The sequence below is a fragment of the Gambusia affinis genome, linkage group LG02 (genome assembly GCF_019740435.1).
Source record: "Gambusia affinis linkage group LG02, SWU_Gaff_1.0, whole genome shotgun sequence".
Lineage (NCBI taxonomy): Eukaryota > Metazoa > Chordata > Actinopteri > Cyprinodontiformes > Poeciliidae > Gambusia > Gambusia affinis.
This window is the reverse complement of record NC_057869.1, coordinates 28,006,488-28,017,285: the sequence shown is the minus strand read 5'-3', so window position 1 is coordinate 28,017,285 and position 10,798 is coordinate 28,006,488. Positions and strand designations below refer to the sequence as shown.

General features: G+C 39.9%; 1 protein-coding gene across 1 annotated transcript; it reads right to left on the bottom strand.

The window, feature by feature from the left end:
- Positions 1-2,889: 2,889 nt before the first annotated feature.
- Positions 2,890-10,594, bottom strand: LOC122846116 (COUP transcription factor 2-like). The gene is made up of 3 exons (XM_044142892.1): positions 9,549-10,594; positions 6,995-7,519; positions 2,890-4,559 (listed from the first exon to the last, which is right to left on the bottom strand). The coding sequence occupies exons 1-3, from the start codon at positions 10,063-10,065 to the stop codon at positions 4,285-4,287; spliced, it is 1,317 nt and encodes a 438-aa protein (XP_043998827.1). The 5' UTR covers positions 10,066-10,594; the 3' UTR covers positions 2,890-4,284.
- Positions 10,595-10,798: the final 204 nt, after the last annotated feature.

The window sequence follows — 10,798 nt, the reverse complement described above, 5'->3', positions numbered from 1 at the left end:
GTCGCTGCTGGTTTCTCATAAACGTTTCCTGCCTCTCGTGTTGAGAGTTCTGGACCGTCAGTCCAAACTGTGAACCTGATGCTTCCACTTCCTGTTCAAAGGGACAAAACCATCAAGAGTCCTTCCTGTTCACCTCCAGTCCCACAGCAGATCAACATCCGACCAATAAACTGTTGGCAGCCATATTGCAAGGCTGACTTCTGACTTATTAGTCCGAAAGAGGACGTGTTGGTATTTGTTTGAGTCCATTTCTAACCAATAAGCACCAAATTGAGTCATCTGCATAACAGAAAACAAAAAAACAATCAGTCTGCTGTAGAGCTTAGGTCGTATGAACGCCTTTTAAAAGCCTTGTGAAAATAAAATAAAACAAGTAAATGCAAAGGAATACAATCTGAGCATGCTCAGATGCTCCAGTAAAATAACAAAAGGAACTGCAGGTGCGATATGCAACCCTATTATTATTATTATTATTATTATTATTATTATTATTATTATTATTATTATTATTATTATTATTATTATTATTATTATTATTATTATTTATTTATTTATTTATTTTGAAAATGTATGTTTATTATCATTTTTCGTATTCAAAATGGCGCTTACAGTCGTAAAGCGTTACAGCGTTTGGGAATAATAAAAAATAATATAAAATATATATAAATATATATATATAAAATAATAAAAAATGCGATTTATTTAATTTAAACTAAGTTTATTCCAAGAGAATTGAAATGTTTGCGGTTGTACTTGCAAGAAAAAGTCATAATGAAGCCTGGCGTGTGAACTGAAATGACGTCGCTGTTCTATAAATAAATCGGACAGAGAAGTTCCGGCAGAGCTAATTGAGCGTGATTATTTATTTATTTAGATTATTTTATTATTATTATTTCTGTTATTTTTTTATTGATTTTTATTTATTTATTTTATCAAAAAATAAGGTAGGAAAATAACCTAAAAATTGCAGGTATTTTTAAGAAAAGAAATACAGTCTACGAAAACTAAAATACATTGTGTTATGAATTGTTTAGCTTAAAATTATAGAGGCGGGGAAGTCCATATAACTGTTGGAATAACGTATTTCTCGCTTTTTATATTTTGATATACAACCCTGGTGAATGTTGCTGGAAATAAAAATCAAAAGAAATTATAAGTACTCAGAAAACCGAATGTAAACTTTTAGATAAACAGTAGAAAGGATGTGTTTTCATCCGCCGTACGAGTTTTTCTTTAATTTACTCGTACAGTTAAATAAACGTGCTCGAGGGTTTATACAAAAGCGGAGAGTTCTTTGCTAATGCAACTTAATTTTATTTATTTTATTTTATTTAAATTTTTACATTTTATGCATTTATTTCCGAATTATTTGCTCACTGGAGATGAGGCACAATTAGCAAGGAGAATGACGCGTCGTTCTTTGAGTGGATTTTTACCATAAACCATCAGTGGTTTTTGTCTTAAAATCTTTACATGAGTATTTAATTACTTAAAATCCGTCCAGCATAATAATTATTGATTAATCGTCTGTAAGCGCCAGTAAAGCAGCGAAATTTAATCGGAGAAGTAATAATAATAAGAAAACTTTGTAGTATCCCACACTGAATAATGGACATTGAACCCACCGCCAGCCTGTGGCCCAAACTATTTAACACGGAAGGGAAACAGCAGAAAGCGACGCAATTATGCGTGGATCTCGATTGATAAACGTCACAGTTTTTATGGCGTAAAATGTAAATCCACATATCAATTCCTCGAAAGTAAAAAATAAAGTGTTACAGTAGAAGTGCATCTATGACAGCAGCGAAATAAATAAATAAAATAAAAATAGCGGCTCACTCGGGCTTCATCGACCTATCAGCATTATATATGGATGATAAGTTATGAACTGCGCATACGAGCTGAACCTGGAGCCAAAACACTCCAGGTTCGGATTTCTGAACCCATTTTTCGGGGCCCGAACTACAACTTCATCTGCACAGACCTCAGTCTGAACCCGGTTTCTCCCAGCATCATCTCAACCAGCTCCGTTCACTCTGCGCTTTTTTTTTCTTCTTCTTCTTCTTTTTTCCTGTCGGTTTTTCGGACCTGTACGTGTGTGGGAAAAATGCTCCATTGTTTCATGTTGGCCTTTTGGCCCGGAGCGCCCAGGGGCCGTGGACTGCCCGGCTTCACCCTCCTCAGGGTAAACTGTAGTGACAGAGCACTCAGGGGCCCCTCATTAGCTCTCTGTCCACTAAGAAGGAAAGAAGCTGCCTTAATCCTCTCTGTCTTCTTCAATCTGCCACCGCAGACACGATCCTTGTTTCATTCTTCCTCCTCCAGAGTTTTTACCCTCGCTCCTTTAAGAAGGGAAACACCCTAAACGGTTAACTTGTATATTAAGAAATACTTATGAGAATTGGGGGGATACATCCAGTTGCTAAAACATGTAATTTCCTTGTTTGCTATGTGAATAGTTGCTGAATGACATGATATGTTATGCTATAATGCTATAATATGTTATAATCAGAATTAAAATGTTGCATTATTCCTTTAGAATGAAAATGAATGTAGTCTGCATTAATGGTTAAAACAAAACTGTATAGCGTCAGTTTTTATTCCTCTCTCTCCTGCAGAGGATCTGCACATCATGGCACCAGCATGCAGCTGCCACTGGCACTGGGATTAATTTGTTTGTCTAAAACCCTCCAACTAGGGGCCGGAAACTGACTCCAGAACACCACAGAATGTTTTTCAGTGCAAAATAATAATAATTTAAAAAAGCAATATCTCAATTTTAAAAGATTTTAGATATTGACATCTAGATATTCTGAGATCTACAGTCCCAGTTCGGAGACGTCAATTTCATGAAACATCACGTGAAATAAACAAAGTACACTTTAAGTATAAATCTTGAGTTATAATTTAATAAGGTACCAATATGTTAACTTTCACAGTACATCAGAGTGGTTGTCAGAAAAAAGAAAAAAAACACAAGGGAACACACACACACCCACAAACACACGCCCACACACACACACACACACACACATTCGTACCCTTTGAATGGAGCAGGTTGTGCAAGTGAGTGGCCTGGGTTCATGTAAACACATGATTCCCATCAAGTCCATTTGTCTCTTGGCCCGGGAAGATGTTGCTCTTTAGAAATCTCTAAGACAAACAAAATTTAAAATAAAAAAATTTAAAAAAGTGGAAACACATTATTTGGTAATGTAATCATCAATAATCTCCTTGTGCCATTGTTTGTTTGTTTTTTCTTTTTGTGTGTGTGTGAGTGAAAAAAACGTGACGGGGTTTTGGCGTCTGAGTGTAAACCCCTCAGAGTAGAAAAATACCCGGCAGCTTCCTGACAGTCAGCCTCACTCAGCCGCAGCATCTCAGGAGCAAACTGAACTTATCTGCTAAAACCCAAAAGAAATGATCCGCTTCTGATATCATCACAGAAGGCAAACAGTCATATTTTCACAGTCGTGAAAAGAAGAATGAGGAAATTTGGCCAAGAAGTATCGACAACTCCTTTTTCTTTTTTTCTTTTTTTACAAGAGAATATTTTTGTAAAAGTAAAAAAAAAAAGAGTAATTTCTCTCTTTAAAAAAAAAGAAGAGCAATTTCATAACCAGGAGATGACAAAACAATTAACCACCAAGTCAGAGCTTCAGTGTGGAACCGAGAGAGTCAGGTTCAAAACAAATGCTGTAAATATTTCCATTTTCCACTGAGTCCAAAGTGCTTTTTTTTTCTGGAAGGTATGAAATCAGGAACAGAGACGAAAATCAAATAAAAAAAAAAAAATTAGAAATAAACAGTCCAATACATACAAGAGGCTCCCTGCAGTTTCCTCACTGACCGTGGGCAAAAAAACGACACAAGCAACATTTAAAAAGCAAAAGGATCGGAAACATAATTTACAAGCACGATAAATATACACACAGGTCCAATAAATACCGTTTTGTTAAAGCGTCCATACACCATCACAATTACAAAAAAAAGGAAAGAAAAAAACCAGTCCAAAATAAGCAGTCGACTTGTGTCTTGTTTTTTATTCTGCCTTTGATTTCAGATCATTTCCTGTTCTTCATTTTGTTCAGGACCCTTTTTGTAAAATAAGGCAGACCGCTGATATTACTTAGAAGAATTGCGTGATTTTTTTTTGTTTGTTTATTTGTTTTTTACCTTCAATAATCTCATTCCTCTGGCAGAGAATTTTGGGTTTCATGGGGGAAAAAAACAAAAACAAAAACCAAACCACTCGATTGGAGATGCAACCTTGAAGCCTTCCACCTACTGGATGGGCATGTACGGCCAGCTGAAGCTGCTGCCGGACAGCAGCATGTCCCTTATCAGCGTCTCGATGGGCGTCTTCCCCACCAGGCGCACGAAGAACAGCTGCTCGATGACCGATGAGGAGACGGTGCGCAGCGAGGGCAGGCGGAGCAGCAGCTTCCCGAACCGGTTGGGCTGGTTGGGGTACTGACTCCTCACGTACTCCTCCAGCGCGCACTGGGACTTCTCCTGGAGGCTCTCCACGTGGGCCACGTCCGACAGGCCGCAGGCGTCTGCACCGAGAGGAACCACAAGGAAAAAATAAATAAAATAATCAAAAACCAGGACCATTTACAGAGGTGCACTGATCCGATATCGATATCTGTCTCTGTCCCGATGTTGACAAAAACAAATTGGGCATCGGTGACAATGTGTCTCGATCTGTAAGTGCAGAGCCTTACATCTATGACTTGTGCTCCAAGTGATGTTGTGCTTTATTATTTATTTTACATATTTATTACGCTTTCTGAACCATTTAAAGGAGGATTTATTGTAGTTTATATTTTACATGTTTGACCAAAATAGTCAACCTATTGATTTAGTGAGTTTCAGTGTCTTTCATGTTTATTTAACATCGGCTGTTCTACTCCTCCTGCATGGACTGGACAAATTGAAGTTGTTTTTAGATGTTTGACCAATCTTGTGAAGCTATTGGTGTATTTAAATGAGCTGTACTGGTGCAGAAATATCAATTACATTTGCAATTCGGTACATTTATGTTACGATTTAAGTCAATTCAGCTCTATTTTCCTGTATCGGGTCGGTATCGGCCAATGCTAAATTTCAGATATCGGCATCAGTATTGAAAGTGAAAAAAGTGGATCGGTGCTAAAAGTGAAGACAGAGTCTTTCCGTTCTCACCTAATTCTGCAGCTCAGAAAAGGGCAGAAATAAGTAGGATTTGTCTTTTGTGTTGCAACGTTCATTAGAGAAGAGGAATGTAGCATTCACTAGCATGCCCAGGTACACAATGAGGCGAGGAATGCTACCTTTAGCTCTGCTAAAACATCCCATTACATCTCAGGGGATCAAAGCAGGTTAAAAAAAAATTAATAAAATAACAGCTACTGAGACGGAAAAAGAAACTCAGTCGTGGTCAGGTAACTGCCTGACATGTAACAGCAAAAGGTTCAATCATCCATGCCGTGGGAAGTGAAAAGGAGTTCAACTGTCTCATCAGTCCAACGCTTCTTGCCATCAAAGATGACGATGGCGCTCGGCTAAAATCTCCAAAATCGTTGCAGAGGAATCCAGCAGAGCCACGTCTGGCAGAGCGGCGCTGCTGCACTGGCTCAAATGTTTTGCTTCTGCAGCCTGCCGCCACTGCAGCGCTGCAGGCCGCATGGCAGCAGGGGTTAAAGAAAGGCTACTGTGTCCCAGTTTAAAGACACGTGCTCAGATGTGCTCATGGGGACCGAAATAGACCTAGATAGAGGAGCTTCTTTTATTTTTCACTCTGCTGCTGCTTGTTCCTTTCGATCCAGCGGCTCAGCCATTAAAGGGTGCTGCATCAGAACTGGGAGTTTAGCTGAGCACAACCTGTTTGTGATTATCGTATTTTTTTATTTTCTAATACTCCAAAGTATTTGTGGAATTAAAAACAATATTTAACATGTAACGGTTAAGGATCACACAAAGTAAAACGTAATTACTGGAGTCGGCTCCTCAAAAACAGTTCATCGCTACTTGATTTGAGGATGCAGGATTACCATGCTGACTGTCGGACGACACAACCTCCTTTAGGGGTTTATGAAGATATATTTTGATGTATTTTGAGTAAATCTCATTTGAATGCTACAGATTCAAAGCAGCTTTTCCGAACTCTTTCATTTCCTTTTGAATCTTGGATAAACAAATATTTAGTACACAAGATGCTAAAGGAGCACAAGTAAACAACACTGTAAATAACATCAGTAAAGCCAAAAGAAATATATATATATATTTACAACCATATGCGATTTAGACATAAAATGATTCTCATTCACACTAAGTTCCTGCCAGGTTGTTCTGTAAGAATGTGGGTTTTATTAGTACTTATTGTGTCTCTTTTATTTTATCTTGAACGTATGTTTTTAACATGGAACTATGTTAAAGAATCACATTTAGGACAGAGAGTAAAGTTTAATTTAAAACTTTACTCTCTTCAAATATCAAATTTGATATTTGAAGGAATATCAAATTTCAGTAGTTTACATAGATTTAATTTCACTAAATAAAAAAGCCTGCATGTTGAAAAAAATTTTAGTACCCTTCTAAATAATTAACATAAAAAAAAACTAAACTCTTCTTAACTGCTGACTGTCTTTTTTGCATGTTTTGACTTTGTCTTTGAGGTTGGAATGCCTCTTTACCAATGCCCTAATCTTTAGCCCTTCTCTTAAAATGTGGCTCCAACACGTTCCTGTCACAAGAAAAGCCTTAACAGAATTTCAAATAATTGCTTTAAAATTAAATTTGCCAAGTTTTACGTCTCATAAAGATCCAAGTTGCAAATCAAAATGAAAGTTTTTTTTAATGCTTTTTACTCGAAGCTATAGCTGATTGTTGTTTATTGTATTCACACTAATGGTGGTTATGTTTAATAACTAATTTTCCTCGTTGTTCAAATGTTCGGTTTTCCAAAAATCCGTACTTATTGTACTGGTGTAAATATTCCCAATTTATTTACCTGTGGTGAACAGCACGACGGCCTTGATGCAGCTGTACTCCGCTGAGTCCACCTGCAGCACCTTCAGCTTCTCCACCTGCTCCTGGAAGACCCGGATGTGATCCATGAAGGCCACCACCCGGTCGGCGGACATCGGGGACGCGTGGAGGCCCGCGGCGGCCAGCAGCGGGGCGACGTGGACGGGCATGGAGCACTGAGCGGCGTTCAGCACGAACAGCTCGCTCCAGGTGAGGCGGAGGAGGGCCACCTGGTCCGGCGCCTGCAAGTCCGGGAAGAACGGGATGTTCCGGGCCCACTCCACGGCGCTGAAAAGCATCCGAGCCGCCAGCTCGCAGATGTTCTCAATCCCCATGATGCTGTTGTTCTGCAGGCACTGGGAGCCGAACCGGGAGGTCGGGTAGGGCTCGGCCCGCAGCAGCAGGGAGATGTACCCGGACAAGTAGGAGTGGCACTGCAGAGGGTCCCCGTTCGTCAGCGCGAACTGGCCGTGGTAAGACTGCGTGGGTATCCTGCCCCTTTGCACGGCTGCAACGAGAAGCAGCAGAGATGTCACGTCAGACTAAAACAGACTACCAGTGCAGTCCAGCTGACATTTAAAGAACAGCCCGGGCTTGGGGATCTTTCACAGCAACAGATGCCAATGAAAAGCAACGGGACGCACACGGTCTCTTCTGTCCACTCCGGTTATTTCTACAATCAGCAGTGGGAAGCCAAATTAGAAGTAAGCAACGAATAATAGTTTTAGACAGCTCCTGGTCAGAAATGTCACATTCAGCATTGTGACAAGGAAAAAAAATCCTGATTATATGTAGGCCGCGACCTGCACGCAGTAGCGGGGGTTTCTGTTGGCCTTAGCGGTTATTTCAGTTTGTCTATAACAATCAAAACTGAGTCATAAATTAGCTTATATTCAGCTAGAAATATTTGTCTTTGGTCTTAACTTAAGAAAACCGCTTTTTGGGGGTATATCTGTTTGGAATATAATCCGAATTTTAAAAAAGAGGAATTTGAATTTATAATGTAAAAATAATCAGAATATGATAGCCTATAACTAGTAGCACTATGCTACAGTAGGCCACATCTCAGCCTGTGTGACCTGCATACATAATAAATGTTGACACGGATTTTGCATAAACCCACAAAATGCAGCTGTTTTATTTTTTAAGCCTCGCTCTTTAAAGCTGAAATCTCAACAAAACCAATAAAAAACCTCAAAATTACTATAGTGTCGCTGCCGAAAATGAACTTCTTACAATGTCAAGGTTCTCTTGTTGTTTCACCCAGCTGACCGTGAAGGCAACAGGGATAGCTTACGTTAAACATGCTACAGAATGGTAGCTGCGTCATTATTTCACACCCCTTCTGTTTACACTGAAATACACAGTAGCCCACTAGCTGTGAGATAAAGAGTGATAAAATATTCTAGGAACACATGGAAGGGAATAAAATGGGTTTTATCCACGTTATCAAACCCCCACTATTTGCTTTTCACAAATGCTATGTGTTCCATTAAAGAAATTCAGCTTTTTAAAAATATTGGACAGTAGCACCCTAAGCTGGTTAATATAAGTCAGTGCTAGTATTTTATTTTATTTTATTTTATCTTATTTGCAAGACAAAAATATTTAAAACGCTATTGGTAAAATAAAGGCTGCAAATATATTTTAAAATACATTTGAGACAAAATTAGGCTACAACAAAATCTCCATTAAGGCTATTTACTTTTGTAAAAAAATAAAATAAAAAATAGAAGCTAATGGTAATATTTTTAGCCAGCTATGACATAAAGGCTTATACGATATTTTAGAAAGGATCAAATAGGTTTTCTCTACAATAGGACAAATCATCATGCAATATTTTTTATGAGACAGTAACATTTTAAAGGCTGCAAAAGAAAATTCGAATAAAAAAAACATACAAAAAATATTAGCCAATACTAGCTCATATATCCCAATACCAAGAACTTTAGAGGGAAAAAAATGTGCATGACATAAAGGCTGGAATTATATTTTGGGATGAATATATTCACATACCATCACAGCCCAGGCTAGTTAACTCACCTTTTAACAAATGCTAGGCTACACAAATGTTGTGTCAATAATATTCAAGTTTGAAAATAATACCAGCAGCCAATATTAGTATTTATATTAGAAAAATATACTGGCTTTGAGATAAAGGATATATTTAATAATCTCAAATATTTAGAGAAAAATAAGTTTGGGCTAATAGCCACTATCAGCTAACTGCCTACTAGCTAGTATTAGTAATTTTTTCAGTGACAAAAAATTACTAATAATTTTCCTGACATAAACGCTGTTTTAGAAAGGCAATGAGGAGCATATGTGTTTTCTCCACTATCACTGCCCAGAGCAAATATTTTTTTATGTTAACAAATGTTATTCTAAACACACATCGCGTTATGCAAGTGTGCGTTTATAGGACGTGTGCGTTAAGGTAAGTAGACGGATGAACACAAGCAGAGTGGATAATGGGAAATTGAGTTTCCGTCTGTATTCTGTCGCGCTTCAAACAAAAGGAGGGCGGCAGGCCGTACCTTCCCTCCTCATGCCGACTTTGAGGCATTTCTTGAGGCGGCAGTACTGGCACTGGTTGCGGTGGTGCTGGTCCACGGGACAGTTCCTGTTGGCCCTGCAGGTGTACGTCAGGTTCCTCCTGACGCTGCGTTTGAAGAAGCTCTTACATCCCTCGCATGTGAACTGTCCGTAGTGCTTCCCGCTGGATTTGTCCCCGCAGACGATGCACTCGATCTGCTGGCTCTGCTGTTTGTCCATGGAAGAGGAGGACGAAGAGGAGGAAGAGGAGGTGCTGTTGTTGTTGTTGTTCGTGGAGGAGGTGGTGGTGGAAGTGGACGCGGCGGAGGCGCCGGATAGATTGGGCGGCGGTGCTCCCTGAGCCGTTGCTGCCTGGGGTATTTCCAGAGAGGCCGCTGAGTTCATGTGTCCCGTCAGTTCACCGGGAAGAGACAGAGGCGCCACTTGGGACACCGGGGAGGAGAGAGTCCCCTGGGAGTCCCCGACGCCCTCCGTGGTTCTCCACGCTACCATAGCCATTCCGACAGACTCCAAAACTTTGCACAAGCAACTTTCCTTTAATTAAATTTTTTTTATTCAAAAAAACCACGAAAATTTTAACCCTCGCGATTTTAATCTCTTAAAGAAACTCCGACATTATTTTTTACAACAGAAAAAATGATAGTCACATTAGATGCTTTGAAACAGCCTTCATTGGATCGCCGACGTGCAACACTGCTAATAATGTGAGACTAAAAATAAACAGTCAGTCGTTGAAAATCCAAGAAGACCGCTTCACTCAGAGCGGTCTGATGCGCTCCAACATCCAGGAGGGTTTTAAAAAAATCAACTGAACCGAAATCCACAGGAAAGCGCGGCGTTATTCCACAAACGGATCCCCTCCTGTCCGCGTGTCCAGCTATGATGAGCGAAATGCCTTGCGAACGGATCTTTCAGCAGAGATGGAGTCACTGGACCAGGCTCTCCAGACGCTCCCTGCTTTCCCGATCATCCAGAAGTTACATTAGAAAGACAACGAAGGAGGAGGAGAGAGAGATAGAGGAGGGAGAGAGAAAGCGAGAGAGAGAAAGGAGGAGGGGGTGAGGATGATGGGGAGTGAAGCGGTTCTTGATGGATGGTGATTTTGATGATGCTTTGCAGAGTGTAGGAAAGAGAGGCATCGGCACGTCACCGCGGCTTGGTTACGTAGACTCGGGGAGGGGCGGAGTCTTCGCGAGGAATGGCCGGCCTGGCAGCAGCTGTGCGGAGGCTT